Here is a 24359-nt window from a genome sequence, read left to right as displayed (position 1 = left end):
CAACAGCAGACCTTGAGACATAGAACCTGGAGACCAGGATCCTAGGAAGCATCTGAGCACAGTGGGCTTTGGAGTCTGACACACCCAAATCTGAATCCCAGCTATGCAACTTATCAGCTATGTGCCCTTGGACAAATTCCTTCACCACTCCGTCAATTCCTTACCTACCAGCAGGGACTAAGGAACCCTGGTGGTGCAATGGTTAAACACTCAGCTGCTGATTGAAAGGTTGGTGGTTTGAAACCACCAGGGGCTGAGGGAAAAAAGACCTGGTGATCTCCCATAAATATTACAGCTTAGGAAACCCTATGGGGCAGTTCTACTGTCATGTAGGGTTGCTGAGTCTGAATTGACTGGATGGCACATAGCACCTTGCAGGCCCTTTGTGGAAACCACATAAAGCCAATTCTGCCGTCTATGAGGCACCCAGGTGCAGTTGCTCTGTTGAGAGGAAGCAGAGGGTGGGAAGTGTGGTGCCTACTAGCCAAGCTCTTAAACTTCCAAGTCTGTCTCTAGGAGTGGGGAAGCCTGATCTCCAGCCTGATGGTAGGACCTTAATGAGATTTCTCTCCTTACCTCAGTGCTACCCTGTGAGTCAGGCAAAGTAGGGCTTATCATAGGCCCATGTTCTAGGTGTTAAGGACTGAGATCAAGACAGGAGGAAGTGACCTACTCATAACCATGGTTCCACAGCCCCAATGGTACACTTTTCCAGTGGTTCCCATCACCTTCCTGGGCTCCTCATTGTCTCAGGGACATGCCCAGAACCAGCTGACAGTGCTTATTTCCAGTCAGCCTATTTAACTCTACTAACACACCTGGGGCAATTTACTGCCCATTTCCTCCAGTATAAAATAAACCTGCCTTTTGGGATTAATGTGAGAATTAAGATAACATATATAAAGCATGCATGCGCATGCACACACACGAGTTGCCCTCAAGTTGACTCCCACTCAGGGTGACCCCACGTGTAGAACTGTCTTCCACAGGGTTTTCAATAGCTGATTTCTTTAGAAGTACATTGCCAGGCCTTTCTTCTGAGGCACTTCTGGGTGAATTCTTACAGCCAACCTTTTGGTTATCAGCTGAGCGTGTCAGCTGTTTGAACCACACGTGGGTTTCATAGTCAAAACTGACTCAACGGCAACTGGTACTAGTATACAAGGGACAGTGACCAGGTTCTCCTTTATGCCGACTCCTTGCAGTTCAGTGGAGAGAACAGCTTGACTGGGCCACCTGCCACCCGCACCCTAGCTTGCTGCCTCAAAGTACCCAACTCTGCCCCTCCTGGAGACTGAGGCCTTGGCTTATCTGTCAGAACCCAGTCCTGGGACCTCCTTCTGAAGCACTGAAGGGTCTACCCCCCAGCTTTAACCAAGGGGCTAAGGAAGGGAGGGAGCAGAGGCCTCAATGCTTTAGGCTGTGGGAAGAGAGAGGGAAGAGCCATGTTCTCTGAGCCTGGCTCCATAGCTACCAAACAGGCCTTTCCACGACCCCCAGCTTAGTTTCTGGGGAGGAGTCCAGCTGTTTTGTGTCCTTGCCTGCGTGACCTGTCTCAGACCTCAGCTTCTTCAGACATCTATAAAATGGGGCTGCATGACTTAACTCTAAGGGCCCAGGCTCTTCCAACAATACGCCATGGGATTCTGGGGCCTCAGAAACCCCCACCCCTTGAAATAGAAGTAGCCCTGCCCACCTGCTTTCCTGCTACAGGACAGGTGGAAGAACAGGGACTCTGCCCCAGGTAGAGGATGAGATTTCAAACAGAAAGTATCCTCAGGCAGAGGCAGAAGTTTGCTCCTGCCCTGCAGACTGAACCTAGCCTCAGCTGAGTCAGACTGCCCCACCCAGCTCAGTAACACTTCCTCCCCTGGGTGTGACAGCGGAGGATGGGAGGGGCCAGACTTGCCCTCTCACTTGGTCTGGGACTTTCGGGAGGTGGGTTTCCCATTTATAACATGGAATAAATTAAGCCCACAGCACCTAAGAGTCCCAAGTTCCTCTAAATCATCAGGAAGCGCTGGAGAGGCAGGGCAGACAGAGCCACTCTCATCTTGCAGATAAACTGTCCTGGGGCCAGTGGGGCAAAGAGGGACTCTTGTTACAGGAAAGGTAGGCACTGGAGTACCAGGAACTGGGTGAGTGGAAGTTCAAGGGGCTTGGCAGGGGAAGTGGGGAGAGAGCAAAGCCATTGCTATGTCTTGCCCTTCACTTGCCACCTCAGCCCAGGCCCTGGGTCCAGACAGAGGAATGGACTGGATGACCTCTATGGGCCCCAGGCTGGACAGTGGAGGTGGAAGGTGAGTCACACTCCCCTTTCCAGGCCAGGTGGCTCCTCCCCTGTCTACCAGTGTGGACCCATTGGTAATACTTCTGGTAACAGCTACAAGAGAGGAAGGAGACACCAAGGTTGAGCTTGCTTTATGGGTGACATGCTGGCTGGGCTGGGCGGCAGGATGAAGATTTGGGCTGAACTTTTCAAGGGACTAGGGGCTTGGGATCTTGGTTGGCTCTAGGACGGGGTCAACTCCACCAGGATTGAAAGGCAAAGGGGAGATGAAGTAGAGAGGAGGGGTGAGAATATAGGGGGAGGGAAGGGAGGTGGTGGCAAGAGGAAGGGAAGGAAAGCAGGGCCTGGATGGGCCAAAGCCAATGCCTGAGGTGGTCAGGCCAGCAGCAGGAGAGGCTCAAAGGGGAGCCTCCCGGGAAGTGCAGGCAGCCATGAGGGCTCGTTTCAGCTGCTCATAGGTGACAAACATCACCACATTCCAGGAACCCAAGCGAAGAAAGGAGGGCATAAACCTAGGGGAGAGAAAACACAGGTTACGGGGTGTACCTTGGTGACACTGGAGGCATCTCTACCTCCTGCTCACCCCACTGGGCCTGGCATCCAATTCATCCCGGCTGTTCTGTCCCAGAGGTGTCTGGGAGGGCCCCAAAACTGAGTCTCACAGCTGTGTGGCTAGGAGCAAGTATCCTCTTTGAGTCTGAATTTTAATACCTCGAAAATAGGGAGGAGTCCTGGTGGTGCAACAGTTAAGCACTCAGCTGCTGACTGAAAGGTTGATGGTTTGAACCCACCCAGTAGCTCTGCAGGAGAAAGATCTGGTGATCTGCTCCCATGAAGATTAGAGTTACATGGGGTTGCTATGAGTCTCCTCGAGGGTACCTAACAATCACATAAAATAGGGATGATAGCAACCCTGGGAGGAAGAGGGAGTAAAGAGTATGAGTGAATGTCTAATACCAGGACCAGGATCAGAAATAGTTTGACACTTGGTTATTACTTAGCTCCAGGTGGTTCTCTCCCGTGTGACATGTGGGTGGCCAGGAGGAATTGGGTGGGGCGGATCAGAGGCTCACCCTTTGTAGAAGGCTCGGGGCCCCTCCTTCTGGAGCATGGTAAGGGCACAGTGACCAGCGCTGCTGTACTGGCCCAGGGCAGAGTTCATATATCTCGTCTTGACTACGTCGACAGGGGAGGCGATGACGGTGGTGCAGAAGCCTGCCCCGAAGGCAGAGGTGAAATGGCAAGGGAGGTCATCTGCCAGGGAGGAGGACAGGCAAGGCAGTCAGGACTCCTCACCCCATCATTCCAGAAGGAAAACCAAGGGCCTAGAGAATTCAGTAGCTAGGGGCCTTGTGGAGGGACAGAGACTCCAGCCGGACCTCTCCCGAGGACCTATAACAGTCATTTTACCAATCTAGTTTTGGTTCCTCAATCTGCCAAGTGGGAGCTTCATCTCAGCTGGCTTCAATAGGGCAGGTTGGAGACAGAAACTCAGTCCATAAGCAAAAGGGCAATAGAATAAGAAGATGTGGTCTTTAGGCAACCAGACTCCCATACACCCTCCTGGGTTGGGAAAAGGGCAGGACACAGCACCATCTACCCTAACTCACCTGTCATGAGGTTGGCTTTCAGGAGGGCATCCTTGATGAGGTCATAGGTCACCAGCTCAGTACAGTTGACAATGGCATTACGAGCAACATTGGGAGAGGTGCCTACAGGAAGAAGGAGAGCCTATGTGAGAACAGGGAATGGGGGATGAGGAAGGTGAGGGAAAAGAAACATCTGACACACACCTTTCCAGAGTCCCCGGAACCCTTCCTCCCGGGCAATGGTCTTGTAGGCATCCACAGTGCTTTGGTACCTCCGGCCACCTCCAGCCCGGGCCTGAGCTTGGAATCGGACCTTCACCACATCCGTGGGCTGGGCCACAGCCACAGCCAGGGCACCTGTGGTGCTGCCTGCCAGGAGGCGGCTACCAATGCCAGCATCTGTGGGCGAATCACGGGGGCAGTGGTCAGCTGGGTTTGCACTCATCTTCTACCTCACCGCCACCCCCTCACCAAAACCACATTACTGTAACCTCCTGCCTTTCAGGAATAGAGTCCAGACCAGCTCTTGCTCTAACAGCCCCTCGCACCAAATAAAATATCATTGTGAATGTCTACTACTTGCTAGCCACTGGGACAAAGCAAGGAAGAAGAGAAAAACAATACTTAGTGCTTTCTTTCATAAAGCATTTTCACTTCATTTAATCTGCTCAATAGCCCTGAGAAATCAGAATCATTTCCATCTAACAAATGTGAAAACCAAGGCTCAAGAGAGAAGTGGCCTTTCCAAGGACTGGCCTTGGGTTCTCTTCTGAGACCTACTTCCCCCTGCCATGTGATCTCGGGGAAGTCAACCCTTTTTTCTGGCTTCTCAGTTTCTTCATGTTTAAGATGGAGGGTTGGCATGGCTTGCTAGGGAGGTGAAATGGAAGCGTGTTGGCCTTAGCAGCGGCCGTTATGTGCCCTTGGCCAAGTCCCTTTCCCTCTTGAAGTCTGCTTCTTCATCTGTAATACTGGGATGATACTACCTACTTCCATGGTGGCTGAGAGGAATGTCACAGAATGATGTCCATAGGCCTGGCACAGCCCAGGGGCTCGGAAATCATTAGGAGAAACAGGACCACTTCCAAGTTCTCAGTTTCTCAGATCCTCTCAGGGATCTTGTGCCCAAAGGAGCTATTCTGGTAAATGAACTAAGATCAATCAGCACCAAGAAAGGCCTAGGACACACACTCACGCTCAGAGCCTTTGGTGTAGAACTGCTTCACGGAGTCATAGAGGCCGATGCGGACAGAGGCAAAGCTCATCTGACGCTGCAGGCCAGCGACCAGCCCGTTGTAGAGGCTGCAGGGGCCCTCTGTGCGCACCATGGTCAGGATGGTCCCCAGCACGCCGCGGTACTGAGTGCTGGCCATGGCCCGCACTGGCCCCTTACCTTCTCCTTGGATCTGCAAGGCCAAGACAGGGTGGCTTATAGGGATAGGCAGGTTGCCTTCCTCATCTGTGTCCTTGGGGAGGGAGCAGACTAGATTGCATTAGGACCCCCAAGCATCACCTCCTCACCTGCAGCCGGACTTTAGCGGTATCCAGGGGGAAGGTGATCAGATCTGCAATGCAGGCGGCCGTGCCAGCCCCCAGGAACTTCACAGTGGCAGTCGGGGGCACATCTGTGGCCTTGAACCCAACCATGATACTGATTTCCTGCAACCTCCCAGAAGCTGGAGAAGAACTGGAGAAGGGGGCACCTTCAATCAGCAACAAGACAAGATAGAGGAACTCTGCCGGAGGAATCTAAGCCAAGAGGAGAGAAGCCCATCAGTGGCAGTGCCCCCAAGCTCTCCCCATCACTATCCTGCCCCCACCTTCTCTGATAGCACCAATTCCCTAAGCAAGGATGCAGAATGCCCCATAAGAGAAAACAGGAGTGAGCTCCGGAGGTATGGAATTGGGTCGGAGAGGCAATTCCTGTCAGAGGAGTCCATATTTAGTGAATATGTGTCTCTTTTGTGGACAAAGAGTGGGATCCAGCTGTCCTAGTGCTGCCTTGCAAAGAGCCACTGGTCCAGCCTTTTGTCTGCTAGGTATGGAGCTTTCACTGATGTTGGCCACAGCCGGCTCCTGCAGATCTGACTGGAGAGCTTCCAGGAAGGAAACAGCTTCAGCCAAACCACACCCTGACAGGCACATGCAGGGCCACAGGCTTATGTCCTTGCCAGGAGGGGTTCCTATGGGTCTGGAATTAAGTCTAGAAGAAAGGGGACAGGCAAGATGATCAATTCAATCCCTTCCCAACCCATCAGTCTAATTCTCTCCCCCAGCCCCCACATGGCTCAGGCTCTCCGGTCATTCTTTCAGCAAGGCTGCTTTGGTGGGTACCAGTACACTGAGACTCAGGAGACATTACATTTGTCCCATTGTTGTGTGCCATCAAGTTGATTCCGACTCATAGCGACCCCATGTGACAGAGCAGAACTGTCCCATAGGGTTTCCTAGGATGTAATGTTTACAGGAGCAGATAACCAGATCTTTTCTCCTGAGGGGCACTGGGTGAGTCCTAACGGTAGGCCAACCTTTCATCGTACGGCATGGGGAAAGGGCAGGTGATTGAAGCTGCATTCGGGGCTTGCAGGATATATTCTGAAGATGCAGAGGAACAACTAACTACATCAGGAGACAGGCTGGGAAAAGTGGACGATCAGAAAAGCCTTCTTCAACAAGGTAACATTTAGCTGGACCCTGAAGGATGCTAGGCAATTCTCAGAGCTGACAGTAAGTATGTAGGCGCTGGGCTCTCTCTCAACTGGCCTACTGTGTGACACAGAGAAAGTGCTCTCCCTCTTGGCCAGTTTCCTTTCCTGCAACATAGGGGAACCCAATCTTCACTACAGGAGAGGTGGGGATGTGGAAGTGTAGGTAAGAGGCTATGAAGAATGACACAGCAAACCAAGAGCTCCATTGTGTTCTCAGAGTAGGAACACCCTCCTCTGTTGCCCAGGGAGGAAGTGAGTCCAGCACCCAACTAAGGGAGGGACACCTGCTTCTCTCCCTAAGCTGGCTTCTCTGACTTCATAGGAGCTGCTGCTCTGAGTGCAGCCTGATTGGCTGCCTCTGTCGCTGGGGCCCAGGAGGAAAGAACTGGCTTTCAAGGCAGGATGTGGTGGGAGTCAGCTGTGAACACAGAGACTCATGGAAATAAACAGCTCACCCAGCTTCTTCCTCCTAGGTTTCTCCCCCAGGTGACTGGGGCAAACAGGGAAGTCAAGAGGCTACTCACATCAATTATATCTGTTTCCCCAGAGCCTGGCCCACATGAGGCTCAGTGAAGATTGGTCCTCAAATGGCAGAATGGGTTGATGGAAGGTGCTCCCACGCTCCCCAGTCCAGCTCCAAGAAGTTATCCCTGCTCTGACACCCCCACCACCTATGAGGTGCTTTATACCTTTCCCACTCCACCGCCTGGGGTGGAGCAGCTCTGTGAGGTGGCTGCCCTTACTTCCATGTTACAGATGAGGAAACTTAGAAGCCTCCAGTTTACAGGCTCCAAAGTTTATGCTATTTGCTTTGCACCTGTTCCTTATTTGTTTCTTGTTTTTTCAGCCCTAGGCATAGAGGGTTTCTCCTGCCAACGCTAAGTTCTCTCAGGCTAACAGTTCTGAGACGCTAACGTGAGTCTACCATGTGCCTGATCTTGACGTGCACTGCAGGGTGTTGTGAGGCCAGAGAACAGTTAAGCCCTGGCTCCTCCCCACCTCAAAGAAAAGTCCACAGAGGCTCAGCTGCCATTTTGAATGCTGCGTTGGTGTTATAGATTGAATTGTGTCCTCCAAAAACAAACGTGGAAGTCCTAACACCTGTACCTGTAAGTATCACCCCGTTTGGAAATAGGGGGCTTTTTCTGCTATGTTAATGAGACCATACCAGAGTAGAGTGGGCCTAAACCTAATTACTTCTAAGTGGCGTCTTATAAAACGAGCAGATTATACAAAGATGCCCACAGCACACACATACACAGGGGAAAACAAACGCCATGTGAAGATACATCTACAGGCAGCCAAGGAACACCTGCAGTCATAAGGAAGGACAAAGAAGGACATTCCCCTAGAGCAGATGTCTTGATTTGTACTTCTAGATTCCAAAACTAGGAGACAATAAATTCCTGTTCTTTACAGCCACCCACTTGTGGTATTTTATGTTATGGCAGCACTAGGTAACTAAGATACTTGGGTTTGCCAAAAGTCAGGACCTTCAAAGTGGTGCATATGGGGGCAAATATCATTTGTGTTAAAGACCCTACTAACAAAAGTCAATTCTGACTCACAGCAACCCCATAGGACAGAGCAGAACTGTCCCATAGGGTTTCCAAGGCTGTAATCTTTAGGGAAGCAGACTGCCACATCTTTTTCCCATAGAGTGGCTGGTAGGTTCAAACTGTAGACTTTTTGGTTAGCAGCTGAATGCTTAACAACTGTGCCACCAGGGCTCCCTATCATTTTATAGCCCCTGGCAAATAACCAGTTTCAGAGCCCAAAAAAGGAAACTAATCTCAGTCTCAGACGTAGTCAAAGCTGGATTCAACAATACGTCGTGAGAACATTAGGCTCCTGTCCTAGCTGGACACCCCTCCGCCAGTTTCCTCCTTTGTAAAATGGGGACCACCATTCTTGGTTTGTGAGGGTCGACTCAAGGACCAGAATAAGACAAGTATGTATGAAAGAGCTTTGGGAATTGTGTACATCGACTTCACTCTAAATGGTGGTGGTTATTTTTGTTAATGTCCTCCCCTTATAGACCCCAGAGCTAGGAGGCAGTAGGAGACCCCCTTCCTTAGACTGGAATCTTACCCGGCCTTGTAAGGTCTCACGCTGAGGCCTCCAAGATCAAGCTTCTCTAAAGACGTCCCATTCTTCAAAGCTGCCAGTGGCTATCATGATCTGGTCTCTTTGGTTTTCCATAGAAAATGGCTGGGAGACAGAACACCTAATGGTCATACTATGTGTCCTGTGAGTGAGGACAGAAGCAAGTTTAGAAATGGAGATCCACCTTAAAGGACCACATACACCCCAGCAGGATAAGCGCCACCTGCCCAAGGCACATATGTCCACTCAGTCCTTGCCTTGAAGGTCAGGAGGAAATAGGACCCATCTCATCCAGGGCAGCCAGCGCTCAAGGCGGGGGAATGAACCCAGGAGTCCTCCCTCCCCGCTCTGCTCTCTTGGTATTGCATATTGGCTCTCGTCCAGGCTTCTGCCTTAGTGACTCAGTATTCCAGATATGCCCCAACACAATCAGCAGACTCTAGGGAGTGGGAGCATTATGAGGGGGTCATGATGGGTCAGACATTCTCTGGGAGCCGTCCAGGTCCAGGCCAGGACTGCGAGGAGGTTGGAGCCGCTGGGTGTGGGCCACGCAGAGGCTGGATAGAGCAGCTCAAAGTCTCCTTTCAGCAGAAACAGCCCCAGGAAAGGTGCTGGGGGCGCAAGACCAGGAGCCGCCAACAGGCAAGCCCACAGCCCCCGGACTGGGGAGGAAGGGGTCGCTCTGGTCATCGAGGGAGCGCCGAAGGCCCCCACCCAAGGAGGGACTCGGCATCCTGGCCGAGGGGTGGTTGTGGGAGAGGGAAGGGTTCAATTACAGCCAAATGAATGAGAGAGGTAAAAACAAAGGGAGATAGAAGAGGGGTGAGAGGAGAGAGATAAAGAAAAAGAACCGAGAACTAAGAAAAAATACAAAACAGTCTGAGAGGAGAGAAGGAAAAATTAAAGAGAAGGTTGCACGCGGAGCCGCATTGCCGGGCTAGCCGGCGTGGAAGCCCGAGGCAGGAGCAAATGGAGCAGGCGCAGGGCTGGGGCGGGTCGGGGCCGGGCTCACCGGGCCGCGGGGAGAACACGACAGTGCGGAAGGCTCTGTCTGTCGGCAGGTGCAGCGCGTGGAGGGAGCGCGCAGGGTCACGATCCGTAGGCGCAGCCCGCGAGTCTTGCAGAGGTTGAGGGAGAAGTGCAGCAACTGAGGCCTCGGGGCGGGGCCTGAGGAGCAGGGGCGGAGCCTGTGAGCCCGCCAGCACCTGCCGTGGGTGAGGGGCCCTCAGCCGCCGCACTAACGCACGGACGGCCACGCCCAGGGCTTGTCCCGCCTTCTTCCACTCCCACGGCCGTGCCGGCGGGTCACCGCGTTTACTCCCTCGTTCTGCCCAGAGTCGTCCAATTCCCCCCCCACCACACACACACTCCTCTGGTTCCGCCAGCCTCCTTGTGAGAATGGCTAGACCGACGGCCGGCGAGAAGCGGACGCTTGCCCAAGGTCACATACGCCTCTGCTTCCCAGCCAGGGCTCTTTAACAGCAGCCCAGAGGCTGGGGTATGTGTACTCCCTCCTTTTCCGTGCCTTTGGGGCACTGCGAACCCCCAAACTCCGCAAACCGCCCACCAGCCTGAGGCAAAAGCGCGGGCTCGTGCTGGGCGGGGCCTCCCGACCGGCCTGGGTGTGGATTGGTTAAAGCCGCGGTGTTGCCCGCGGAAAGACCCAATCCAAGCTGGATCGGCTGGTGGCTGGGTGGTCTCCACCTGCTGCTGGGCGTGGCTGGGCTTCCCGCCAACTCCCGCCTCTGACCAGCCTCGCGCCGGGGGACCCGGAGACTTCAGGCCGGGTCTGGGCGAGTGCCTCAAGCGTGACGCGACTGCTCAGGTTTACTGAAGAGTAAGCGGGTCGGCGCTCCGCCAGTGAGAAGGCAGAACAGGGCCTGCGCCTGTTGTGTGCCCAGCCCTGGGCTACGAAAGGGAGTTAGGAGAGGAGTGGGAACTGGGGTACCCTCGGGTGACTGACTGGGGGCGGGGGGCGGGGGTAACAGATACATAAACATCCAATGATTGGGTCCTGCGACCCGGACAAACACATACCTTTTGGGAGTAGAAGGAAATCGGTCTCTGTTCCCCCTTTGGACTCTGCCCCTACGTTTGCGTCCCTCTCTCCCTTTCTTCCTCCGTTTTCATCCCTGCCTGTCTAACAGGACTGACTGATTTAAGGCTTTTTTTTTTTTTTTTTGAGATAGTGGACGGGAGGAAGATGTGGCAGTCAGCTTCCGTGAAGATTTTCAGCCTTGGCAATGGGGCAGTTGTACTTTGTCCTATAGAGTCGCTATGAGTCGGAATTCCACTCTACAGCAATGGGTTTGGTTTTTTGATTTTTCAGGTAGTGGAACCCGCCTCCCTGATTACACTGTAAGCCCCTCAAGAGCAGGAACCTATTTGTTTTTCAGTAAGGGCCTATCAAACAAAAAAACAAACCCAGTGCCATCGAGTCGATTCCGACTCATAGCAACCCTATAAAGACAGAGAAGAACTGCCACATAGAGTTTCCAAGGAGAGCCTGGTGGATTTGAACTCCTGACCTTTAGGTTAAGCAGCCATAACACTTAACCACTATGCCACCAGGGTTTCCCCATATGTAGTAAAAATGTAGTAGGGGCTCAATATATGCTGTTTCTGCTGCTATTTTAAGTGCCTTGAAAAGTAAAATGGGAGATTAACATTTGTTGAATGAAGTTACTATGTGTTGGGTTCAGTGTGGATAATTCACATAACCCCTGTGAGGCAGGAATTAATCTTCATTTTACATATAAGGAAACAGTCCCAAAGAGGCTAACTCACCTGTCTAATGTCACACAGCTAGTAAGTGGTGGGCTGTGACTTAAGCCTTAATGAATCTAGTTCCATTTGTGTGTTTCCTATATTGTCCAGAAGCTGAAGAAATTGTCAGAACAGCTGAAGGGACTACAACTGGATTGGGACTGGATAATTATTAGCAGGAATGGAAGACACACTGGGCATGTGGTCCTGGCAAAAGCAGAAGCAAAGTGGAAATTAAGTCAAGACAGAAAATTATTTGTGGCACTGAGGTGTCTCACAAAGCATCTGGATGCTCAATGAATTTGCTGGAGAGATTGCTGATCTTGTCAGTGATCTCTGAGAGACAGGAGAAAATAGAACCAAAGCCTGGAAATGCAAGTGTCATCCTGCTTGTCAAAACAGGGTCAGGTTTCCAAAACTATATACTGGTGAAAATTTTTGACCATCCCTGGCAAAATTCAAGGGACTGGTAAAAGGATGATGTTTGGATACTTAAAAAGGAGAGTGGAGATCACCAGGACCCAGCACAGATTGCTTCAGAAATTATGTTAGAATAAGTTTTTTTTTTTGATAGAGCCAGTCAGATCACAGTAATGCTACAGACAAACATAACATGCACTTAATTTCTAGCTCATGTAGGACAAAGCAGAAAACTAAACTACATTTACCCCAAACTGGGCCACACACACACACACACACAAAACAAAGCAGTTGCTATTGATTCTGACTCACAGTGACCTCATTGTTTCAGAGTAGGGCTCCATAGGGTTTTCACTGGCTGTAGTCTTTCGGAAGCAGACCACGAGGCCTGTTTTCTGAGGCACCTCTGGGTGGATTTGAACTGCCAACCTTTCGGCTCTAGTTGAGTGTTTAACTGTTTGTGCTACCCAAGGACTCTGTGCCACAGATAACCTGGTCCAAAATATTCAGTTCTATAAAAAAAAAAAAATTTTTTTTTTTCATAACAACAACAACAAAAAAAACAGTGCCATCGAGTCTATTCCGACTCAGCGACACACATGGTTATGTTAACAGTTTTTTAAAAAACAATTCTAGAACAAAAGATCATCAGCAAAAATATTTAGGAAAATATTTAAGAATCTTGAAAATAACATTTCAAGATTCCTGGTTTTCTACATATCTTTTTTTGGCCAATTTGGTTACAGTTCTAAATGAGCAAACAATTACCTGATAGAAGAACCACATTAAACTGTAACACGACACAAACTTCCTAAGGATAACTTGAAAAATCTTAAAAGTGATTCCAATTACTTCTAATTAACATTTAAGGTAGGAAAAGAACCAGTGACTCAAGAAAAACTTTGAAATCATTCAGTTTATCTTTAAAATTAGGCTAGCAAAATTGAAGATCCAGATTACCTAATATTATGTCTTCATAGCAGATTTATCACTAGAGTTTTGATATGGAAACATACGCTTGATGCTTCTCATGTGTAATTCTAACAAAAACCACAATCCTTGGTTTGCAAACATCAAATTCAATTTTATATTATTTGGTACAGCAACTAAACAAAAATTCTTAAATCTGGGTGAAAAGATGCAATGCCATAATGCCAAAGTGGAAAAATTATATTTTCCCATAAAGATCCTATGACATGAAAAACCAAAAGCAAGTAACAAAGTCCATATATAAACATTGTTCAAAAATAGAATGTTTGCTGCATCCCACTTTGAAGTGTGGCGTCTGGGGTCTTAAATGCTAACAAGCGGCCATCTAAGATGCATCGATTGGTCTCAACCCACCTGGATCAAAGGAGAATGAAGAACACCAAGGTCACATGATAACTAAGAGCCCAAGAGACAGAAAGGGCCACATGAACCAGAGACTTACATCATCCTGAGACCAGAAGAACTAGTTGGTGCCTGGCCACAACCGATGACTGCCCTGACAGGGAGCACAACAGAGAACCCCTGAGGGAGCAGGAGAACAGTGGGATGCAGACCCCAAATTCTCATAAAAACACCAGACTTAATGGTCTGACCGAGACTAGAGGAATCCAGGCTGTCATGGTCCCCAAACCTTATGTTGGCCCAGGCCAGGAACCATTCCCAAAGACAACTCGTCAGACATGGAAAGGACTGGACAGTGGGTAGGAGAGAGATGCTGATGAAGAGTGAGCTACTTGTATCAGGTGGACACATGAGACTGTGTTGGCATCTCCTGTCTGGAGGGGGGATGGGAGGATAGAGAGAGTTGGAAGCTGGCAAAATTGTCATGAAAGGAGAGACTGGAAGGGCTGACTCATTAGGGGGAGAGCAAGTGGGAGTGTGGAGTAAGGTGTATATAAACTTATATGTGACAGTCTGACTTGATTTGTAAACGTTCACTTGAAGCTCAATAAAAGTTAAAAAAAAAAAAAGAATGTTTGCCAAAAATGGAAACAACACAATGCCTGTCCAGCAATGACTGGATGAATAAAATGTAAATAAAAGTGTATAGCCATACGATGGAATATTATTTGGTAATAAAAAGGAATGAATACTGATCCATAGCTACAACATGAATGAACCTTGAGAATATGATGCCAAGTGAAAGAAGCTAGTCATAAAAGACCACATATTATGATTGAATCTATATAAATTGTCCAGACTAGGCAAATCAACAGAGACACCAAGTAGATTAATAATTGCCTTGGGCTGAAGGGAATGAAGGGGTTGGGGGTAACAGCTAAAGGATACAGGGTTTCTTTTAGGGGTGATGAAAATGCTTTAAATTGATTGTGATGATTGCACCACTCTGAATAGAGGAAAAGCCATTGAATTGTACACTTTAAATAGATGAATTGTATGTGTGTGCATTTTATCTCAACAAAGAGGTTACCAAAAAAAAAAAAAAAAATTCCCCAAAACAAAATGCAAATCATACCATGTTAACGTCCTTTCAAGGACTGCACATTGCACTTTGGATAAATTCTAAATGCATAAAGAAGAATGTTTTCTAAAGCTTCTCATGAAATATCAGTGAATCTTTATAGCCTGAGTTAAGACTTTACAAAGCAAGGTTAAATTATACATAACTACGCTTATTTGAATATCTTCAAAAATGTTCAACTGATATGCATAATTTATAGATATCTACAGGAATTCTTTTTTTTAAAATAATTTTTATTGTGCTTTAAGTGAAAGTTTACAAATCGAGTTAGTCTGTCACATATAAACTTATATACACCTTACTACATACTCCCATTTACTCTCCCCCTAATGAGTCAGCCTGCTCCCTCCTTCCAGTCTCTCCTTTTGTGACCATTTTGCCAGTTTCTAACCCTCTCTACCCTCCCATCTCCCCTCCAGACAGGAGATGCCAACACAGTCTCAAGTGTCCACCTGATACAAGTAGCTCACTCTTCATCAGCATGTCTCTCCAGCCCATTGTCCAGTCCCTTCCATGTCTGATGAGTTGTCTTCGGGAATGGTTCCTGTCCTGGGCCAACAGAAGGTTTGGGGACCATGACCGCCAGGATTCTTCTAGTCTCAGTCAGACCATTAAGTCTGGTGTTTTTATGAGAATTTGGGGTCTGCATCCCACTGTTCTCCTGCTCCCTCAGGGGTTCTCTGTTGTGATCCCTGTCAGGGCAGTCATCGGTTGTGGCCGGGCACCATCTAGTTCTGGTCTCAGGATGATGTAAGTCTCTGGTTCATGTGGCCCTTTCTGTCTCTTGGGCTCATAGTTATCATGTGACCTTGGTGTTCTTCATTCTCCTTTGATCCAGGTGGGTTGAGACCAATTGATGCATCTTAGATGGCCGCTTTTTAGCATTTAAGACCCCAGATGCCACACTTCAAAGTGGGATGCAGAATGTTTTCTTAATAGAATTTATTTTGCCAATTGACTTAGAAGTCCCCTTAAGCCATAGTCTCTACAGGAATTCTTAATGCCTCATCATATCATCTCTCAATACTTAATGTTTATTGTTTTATATTTTACAACTTCAGTATCAAAGAGCCTTTTCACCAGAAGAGTTAAATCTCTTTCCATCATGCCCAAAAGTGTAGGTAACAAAATATAAAAGTAAACAAGATTTATGTTTGATAAACACAGAAAATCACCATTGCAGTATTCAGAGACTGCTTATAAATGTCAATGGTTATCATAAAGCCTATAAAGTATATCTTTAGGTTTAGAAAGGAAATGCATATTATCTCGATAAAAATGCAGTGGTGATGGCTAAGAAGCTTTTTGTTGCATTAGGATGTGATATAATAAGCAAGAGGAGTAGTTAGGTGATGAAATAGTTAAGCACTGGAGTACTCACTGAAAGGTTGAGCATTGGAACCCATCCAGGGGCGCCTCAGAAAACTGACCTGGTGATCTGGTGACCGAAAGGTCAAGGTCTTGAAAACCCTATGGAGCAGTTCTACTCTGCACACATGGGGTCATCATGAGTGGGAATGGAAATGATGGCAATTAACAACAATAACATAATAAACAAGACTCCAAACTACAACACAGCAAATTTTAACATCATTTAAGCCTAAGTTATTCTGCAACAGCAGGATGTTTTTTAGTGACTGGCACTATAAAGCTAACTTTAAGAAAGAAAAAAAGACACGAAATATGAATGACAAATGATGAAATCAAATTACTGCAAATGAAGCAGTGAGAAGAGAGGAAGGTGGCTGTCTACTTCTGATAAGATACCAGTTCTAAATATTGTTCTTTGCAGGAAGTGAAAGCAAACTCACAAAACAGGCCTTAGCGTGAGCGTGCAGTGTTGAAACACCTTCCTAGAGTGAGTGGACAAAATTTAGAACATACAGGTTTCTACTGGAATAAAAGTTTTTAAAGGATGCGTGTAGCAATTTTCCTACAAACTTTCTGGTTTCATTAAAATGAAACAGTGGGATTCCAAAGCACAGCTCAAGAGGAACCTAGGCTGCTTCTATTGTGGCAACAGCCAAGTTTTGTTTTGTTGTTGAACCCATAGTTGCTTCCTCAATGACTGTTTCAAATGATTTTGTACCCCTGTTTACTCTGAGCCAGAAGTCAAATCAGGTTCTCCTTTCTTATCCGAAGCATCGAAGCATCCGGTTTTCTGTTTGCAAGTCGACTAAAAGTGGACAACAGTGCACCAGCCCTGGGGCAGGGACTGGAAGGCAGGAGGGAACAGGAAAGCTGATAATAGGGAACCCAGGGTTGAGAAGGGAGAGTGTTGACGTGTCGGGGGTTGTTAACCAATGTCGTAGAACAATGTGTGTACTGATGAGAAACTAGTTTGTTCTGAAACCTTCATCTAAAGTACAATTAAAAAAAAAAAAGACAACGTGGTGACCTATTCACAGAAATTCTGCAAGCCCACTTTGTTCCTTAATATTTGCAATGCTTTCTTAACACCTATATTGACGTGAGCAAACTCTCCTTTTAGTTCTGTTTCATCAAATGGAAAAGATAATATGAACAGTTTCTCCCCATCATTCAACATGGTGAACATATCTGAAGTAGGAACTACTTCAGGATCATGACCCCAAGAAATTAATATTCAATAACAGCTCTGTAATAGATCTGACAGTTTTTGAAGTCTTATACCTTTAGATAGTGTATTAGTTTCCTAGAGCTGCCGCAAGAAAGTTCCACAAGGTGGGTGACTTTAAACAACCGAAATGTATTGTCTCACAATTCTGGAGGCTAGAAGTCCTAATTTAGAGTGTCAGCAGAGCCATGTTCTCTCTGAAGGCTCTAGGGAAAGACCCATTTTTTTTTTTTTTTGTCTCTCCTGGCTTCTAGTAGCCCTGGCTGTTCCTTGGCTTGCAGCTGCAGCGTAATTCTGTGGTCACTAGGCGCTGGCCACAACCTACGGTAAAGAGCTGCAGCCGATGTCATGAAGGTCTTAGTCAGAGACAGAGCTGCTTAGCCTCAGTCACTGAGACCCTAGGAGTTGCTGCTCAGCCTACTCAGACACTGGGATCAGCTCTCCACCTCTCTGCCCAAGTACACAGTTTTTTCCTGGGAGGAATTATCTCTCTGTCTCTTTAAGGATACCACTCAGATTGGATTAGGACCTAATCTACTCAGGTATGACCTTGTGTTAATTAATAACATATTCAAAGACCCTGTTTCCAAACAAGGTCGCATTCTCAGGTACCAGGGTTTAGGACTTTAACAAATTTTGGTGGGACACAATTCAATCAGACAGCAAAAGAAATGGGGCTCCTTGCACAATAATACGGTAAATGTGCAGTTTAAACCAGATGGCACTGACTTCTGGGATAGCTAGTCTAATGTGCCAAGTAGGACAATTGCTCATGGGCTGGATTTTATCCATGAGAGGAGGAGCCATGGAAACAAACAATGTGGAATTTTTGTTTAGAACTCTGCTGCAAGCCACGGGGTCCAAATCAAGAAGGCTTTCACAAGTGTAAGAGATTCAGAGGAAAACCATAATTGGGTTGTTCTAGTTGTGTAGTTGTGCAATTATATTTTTGTTTTGATGCAGAAACAGTATTGTGTTTCTCAGAGTAAGTGCATGATCAAAATATCTCTGCCCTTCTCCATCACCAGTGTTCTGAGCCTTTTATAGTTCTATAAGGAAGCTGTCAGAGACTCATCTAAGAGTTTTCAAATTTGAACATTGTGACTGCGTGACTTTGCTTGATGAAAGATCTCTCATCATTGAAAAGGCAAGAGTAGAATCATATAGGAAAGCAATATATCCTTTGCGTATCCTGTAGAGAGTAGACAGACTCAAATTGCATATATTGGCTGTGTCAGTTGGATCTTGACTATTTGTAACAGTAGCAGACTGTCTTAGTTATCTAGTGCTGCTATAACAGAAATACCACAAGTGGATGGCTTTAACAAACAGAAATTTATTCTCTCACAGTCTAGGAGGCTAGACATCCAAATCCAGGGTGACAGCTCCAGGGGAAAGCTCTGTCTCTCTGTTGGTTCTGGTGGAAGGTCCTTGTCATCAATCTTCTCCTGATCTAGATGGTTCTCAGCACAGGGACCCAAGTCCAAAGGACATGTTTCACTCCTGGTGCTTCTTTCTTGGTGGTGTGAGGTCCATCTCTTCTCTGCTCGCTTCTCTCTTTTATATTTCAAAAGAGATTTACTCAAGATACAACCTGTAAATTGAGTCCTGCCTCATTAACATGCCGGTCCTGCGCCATCCTCACAATCGATGTTGTCCTTGAGCCCATTGTTGCAGCCACTGTCTCAGTCTATCTCGTGTGAGGGTCTTCCTCTTTTTCACTGACTCTTTACCAAGCATGATGTCCTTCTCCAGGGACTGGTCCATCCTGATAACATGTCCAAAGTACGTGAGATGAAGTTTTACCATCCTTGCTTCTAAGGAACACTCTGGCTGTACTTCTTCCAAGACAGATTTTCTCATTTTTCTGGCAGTCCATGGTCTATTCAATATTTTTCACGAACACCATAATTCAAAGGTGTCAATTCTTCTTCCATCTTCCTTATTCACTATCCAGCTTTCATATACACTTAACATAGTTAACATCATAGAGGTTAGGATTTACAACACATAGGATAATCACATCAGATCACAAAATGGAGGACAATCACACAATAATGGAAATCATGGCCTAGCCAAATTGATACACATTTTTGGGGGGCATAAGTCAATCCATGACACCAACAAAGCTTCTTGTGCAGGACATCTACTTTCCCTGCCATCCTATGATCCCATGATCTTTTGTAAATCTAAAAAAAAAAAAAAAAAGACCTTTAAATTTGTTTATAGATAGAACATTCCACCATGATGAATGAAGTTAATCCAATTTTATTACTTGTCTTTTCTTAGGGACAAAATCCAAATGGCAATACCTGAAAACAGCATTCTTAGCCCGTGATAAGCCTATCTCAAGGACATCTGCAAGCTCTGCAAAATTAGTATGCTCCACTACTGAAAGAAATGTAAAGTTTTAAAGTAATCAACTAATCAGCTTGTACTCAATTCACTACAGAACTTTCAAGAGGAGGAATACACTTGTCATCAGATATTGGTTGTTGTTGTTGTTAGGTGCCATCGAGTCAGTTCTGACACATAGCAACCCTATGTACCATAGAAAGAAACACTGCCTGGTCCTGCACCATCCCTAAAATTGTTATGCTTGAGCCCATTGTTGCAGCCACTGTGTCAATCCATCTCGTTGAGAGTCTTCCTCTTTTCCGCTGACCCTGTACCTTACCAAGCATGATGTCCTTCTCCGGGGACTGATCCCTCCTGACAACATGTCCAAAGTATTATGTAAGACGCAGTCTTACCATCCTTGTTTCTAAGGAGCATTCTGGTTGTACTTCTTCCAAGACAGATTTGTTCGTTCTTTTGGCCGTCCATGGCATATTCAACATTCTTCGCCAGCACAATTCAAAGCCGTCAATTCTTCTTTGGTCTTCCTTATTCACTGTCCAGCTTTCACATGAATACGATGTGATTGAAAATGCCATGCCTTGGGTAAGGCGCACCTTAGTCTTCAAGGTGACATCTTTGCTCTTCAACATTTTAAAGAGGTCCTTTGCAGCAGATTTGCCCAATGCAATGCTTCTTTTGATTTCTTGACTGCTGCTTCCATGGATGTTTATTGTGGACTCAAGTAAAATGAAATCCTTGACAACCTCAATCTTTTCTCCATTTATCATGATGTGGCTTATTGGTCCAGTTGTGAGGATTTTTGTTTTCTTTATGTTGAGGTGTAGTCCACACTGAAGGCTGTGGTCTTTGATCTTCATTAGTAAGTTCTTCAAGTCCTCTCTGCTTTCAGCAAACAAGGTGTGTCATCTGCATAACACAGGTTGTTAATGAGTCTTCCTCCAATCCTGATGCCCTGTTCTTCTTCATATATGTGAAGAGGAACAGGGCATCAGATATTGGTACATTCTGAAAAATACTTTTTTACATAAACTATGTACCACATTATAATCTAGTGACCCAGAGAGTTGAGGACCTCAATTAATAATCTTATCAGTAACACATTTCTCAGGAAAAGTGTGTATCTTAAGTCATTTTTGTGATCTAACTAGCCACACCACTCACCATAGTGATTCCCATTGGCTTTATTCATAGAAGATGACCAATATGTGACCATTCTTCAGATTTCAAAAGAAAAACTTTTGATGATCTACAATGATTCATAAGATCAATGTCCTGGTGTCTTTCTATGCCATGAAGCTGTAGACAGTTGGCTTCGGTAAAACGGGGCAATGAATCATAACTTCTTTCATTGTTTATAATGTCTTCTGTAATCCTAGTATAATACGAAAATGATGTTATCCTCAGGCCCTTTGCCATAAAAAAAAAAAAACATAATATCCGATAAATGGTAAAGGTCCAGCATGACATGACTTCCCACCTTGCTCCTGTAATCAATTCTTTCTTGACTTATTTGAATCATCTATCTGTCAATCCTCTATCTACTTACCTATCTATCTCAAAGCAACCCTCAGGACTTTCTTACCTCTTCCACAATGGCTATTTTTTTCTCCTTCCTCTGCCAAACTTTCCAAATAATTGGCTGTCAGAGCTGATTGCTCAGCCTCTGGGACAGCTCTTACATATTTGTTGAATGAATAAATGATCTCACATTCACCTCCTCATTCACCTCCCTCCAACCTCACAGACCTTTTTTCTGTTCTTTAAACATGTCAAGTTCATTCCCACTTTTGGGCCTTTGAACTGGTTGTTCTCTCTGCCTGGAACACCCTTCCTCAGGTCTTTACCTGCCCAGCTCCTCTCATCCCTGTGCACATGCACACACACACACACACGCACACTTATTGGAGATCACCAGTGGTCTCTTATTCAACTTAAATGCACTTTTAAAGTAAAATTTTTATTGAGGTGTAACATCCTTGTAAAACAGTGCACAAACTGTAAGCAATAAACTTTCATAAAGTGAACACCTCTATATAAGGACACTAACTTCCCAGAATCCACCTGTTTCCCACCCGACACTATTTATCCCCAAAATGACCACTATTTCAAACACAAAATATTAGTTTTTCCTATTCTTAATCTTCATATAAATGGAATCACACAGTATGTACTGTTTGGTACCTTTCACTCAACATTATGTTTGTGAGATTCATCCAAGCTGCAGTTCTTTAATTCTTATTACTGTGTAGTATTCCATTGTGTAAATACTTCTAATTTATCCATTCTATTTTTATTGTTGATGGGCATTTATGTTGTTTCCAGTTTTCATCTACCGTAGTAGTACTGCTGCGAACATTCTAGGACATAACTTTTTTTTTGTTTTTTTCACTTTTAACAGCTTTATTGAGGTACAATTTAAGACCGGCATTTATCGTTTCCAGTTTTCATCTACCGTAATATTACTGCTGTGAACACTCTAGGACATAGTTTTTTTTTCTTCACTTTTAACAGCTTTATTGAGGTACAATTTAAGAACCATACAATTAGTCCATTGTTAAGTGTACAGTCTGATGACTTTTTAGTGAATTTATACAATTGTGCAACAATTACCATAATCCAGTTTCAAAACACTTCCAACTCCCCCAAAAGTTGTGTTGTGTCTGTTTGCGGTCAATTCTTTCTCTCACCTTCAGCACCAGACAACTATTGATCTTTGTCTCTATAGTTCTGGATTTTCTAAAATTTTTACGTACATGGAATGTAGTCTTTGGTGTCTGGCTTCTTTCATTTAGCATTAAGTTTTTTGAGGTTCATTCATGGTGATGCAGGTATCAGTAGCTTGTTCCTTTTAGTAGCTAAGTGATATTTCATTGAAAGGATATAGAACATTTTGTTTATTCACCAGCTGATGGACATTTGCATTGCTTCCAGTTTTTGGCTGTTATGCATAGTGCTGTCATGGTCATTTATGTACAAGTCTGTTTTTTTTTTGGACATATGTTTTCATTTCTCAGGTAAATACTAGGAGTGGAATGGCTGGATCAGATGGTAGGTGTATGTTTAACTTTTATAAGAAGCTGTCAAGCTTTTCCAAAGTGGCTGTGTCATCTTCCATTATCACAAACAATGCAGTTTGTTTCCTAAGAAGTTTACCACCAACACAGGTGTGGAATTTTGCTCTCTGCCAAATATTATCCACATTTTGTGGATGAAGAAACTGAGGCTCAGGGAGACTAAGAATTTTACCTACATAGCTAGTAAGTGTCGTAACTGGGATTTCTAACTTTGGTTTCTGTTACAAGGTCCATATTCATTCCATTTGTATGAATTCAGACATATGCTCATATACTTAAGAGATTTTCATCCCTGTAAAAGTAGATTATTTAGTGTATTTTTGGCTCCCAGCAGCAATTCTATATTTCAGAAAGTTTTTTTTTTCCACTCATTTATTCATTTATTTTGTAATGTTCCAGGTACTCTGCTAAGGAGTGGGGATACAATGACTCTGTGCATTCTTGCAGAGAACGTGCAGGCCCGTGGGCAGTGAGACAGGTAAACAGTGATATGCAGTGCAGTGTGACCAGGGCTGTGGCAACTCGTCAGAGGGGCACTTATATTCCCCATGTATGTCAGGACTCAGCATATGTCTAAGAAATAATAGGAGTGGGCAAGGACAATAAATGCTGCAACATCTGTGCCTTTGGCTCATTATCAGAAAGCTCTCACACAGAGCTGCCCAAAGGAACCTCCATTAGAATCTCCAGAGATGGCGAGTCCATACTACCCAAGTGGTTTTGTTCAGAAGCCAGAAAACCATTTGTTGGAGACATTACTGAGGATATTTTTATGTTATTTAAAACATGTGAGCATCATGCTTCACCTCTCTTTCCTCACACACCCCTCCAAATAGAATCTTTTCAAGCGCTATTGGTTTTCTTACTACGCCATTCTCTCAACCCCCATTGCCAATACCATAGATAGGGCCGTCATTTCCTCTTGCCTGAATTTTGACCACAGCCTCATCTTCCTAGCACCAGGGTCCATCCACTCCCTGCTTGAAACACTTCAGTGGCTCCACATCACCCTCAGAACACAGTCCAAGCTCCTTAATGTCATTTCTACAGCCTTTCAAGGCCCTTGTTTTCCTCTTCATCTCCATCTCTCTCACTATTTCCCTTTAAGTCTCTAATCCAGCCATACTGAACTGCTGACAATCCTTTGAATCCACCTCATTCTTGCCTTGTGTCTTGCCTTTGCACAAGCTGTGCCCTCCGAGCAGGATGACTTACTCACTCTCCTTTGCCTGGATCCTTGTCCTTTGGTGTCTTATTTAGATGTCACTTCCTCTATAGGGTCGCTATGAGTCAGAAATGACTCGATGGCAATGGGTTTGGTTTTTTTGGTCCTCCAAAAAGCTACCCTAGTCCCCAAGCTAGGTTAGATGTCCCTCATATGGGTTCCTGCTCTTGAGTGGCTTATAATTACTTCTATTGTAGTTTTTATCACTCTGTATGGTAATTAATGGAGCCCTGGTGGCACAGTGGTTAATGGCCTGGCTGCTAACCAAAAGGTTAGCAGTTTGAATCCACCAGCCACTCCTTAGAAACCCTATGGGGGGAGTTCTATTCTGTCCTGTAGGGTTGCTACGAGTCAGAATCGACTTGATGGCAATAGGTTTGTTTGTTTGTTTTTTTTAATAACTTTTATTAAACTTCAAGTGAACGTTTACAAATCCAATCAGTCTGTCACATATAAGTTTACATACATCTCACTCCCTACTCCCACTTACTCTCCCCCTCTTGAGTCAGCCCTTTCAGTCTCTCCTTTCTTGACAATTTTGCCTGCTTCCCTCTCTCTCTATCCTCCCATCCCCCCTCCAGACAAGAGTTGCCAACACAATCTCAAGTGTCCACCTGATATAATTAGCTCACTCTTCATCAGCATCTCTCTCCCACCCGCTGACCAGTCCCTTTCATGTCTGATGAGTTGTCTTCGGGGATGGTTCCTGTCCTGTGTCAACAGAAGGTCTGGGGAGCATGGCCGCCGGGAT

At 45.9% G+C, this 24359-nt stretch overlaps 1 protein-coding gene and 1 pseudogene across 3 annotated transcripts; both read right to left on the bottom strand.

Moving 5' to 3' along the window:
- Nucleotides 1–2406: 2406 nt before the first annotated feature.
- Nucleotides 2407–10000, bottom strand: UCP2 (uncoupling protein 2). Of its 3 annotated transcripts, none has more exons than XM_049890231.1 (8): nucleotides 9706–10000; nucleotides 8679–8835; nucleotides 5401–5628; nucleotides 5075–5285; nucleotides 4084–4278; nucleotides 3901–4002; nucleotides 3364–3544; nucleotides 2407–2802 (listed from the first exon to the last, which is right to left on the bottom strand). In XM_049890231.1, exons 3-8 carry the CDS (start codon nucleotides 5524–5526, stop codon nucleotides 2688–2690), a joined length of 930 nt encoding a protein of 309 aa, XP_049746188.1. In that variant the 5' UTR covers nucleotides 5527–5628; nucleotides 8679–8835; nucleotides 9706–10000; the 3' UTR covers nucleotides 2407–2687. The 3 variants fall into 3 exon arrangements, with proteins under 3 accessions (XP_049746188.1, XP_049746190.1, XP_049746189.1); XM_049890233.1 differs by having other exon boundaries at nucleotides 5401–5566; XM_049890232.1 differs by having other exon boundaries at nucleotides 8679–8798.
- Nucleotides 10001–16191: 6191 nt separating this feature from the next.
- Nucleotides 16192–20485, bottom strand: LOC126078987 (protein FAM91A1-like; annotated as a pseudogene).
- Nucleotides 20486–24359: the final 3874 nt, after the last annotated feature.

Source organism: Elephas maximus, chromosome 7, assembly GCF_024166365.1.
Source record: "Elephas maximus indicus isolate mEleMax1 chromosome 7, mEleMax1 primary haplotype, whole genome shotgun sequence".
Classification (NCBI taxonomy): domain Eukaryota; kingdom Metazoa; phylum Chordata; class Mammalia; order Proboscidea; family Elephantidae; genus Elephas; species Elephas maximus.
This window is presented reverse-complemented; position numbering and strand designations above follow the sequence as displayed.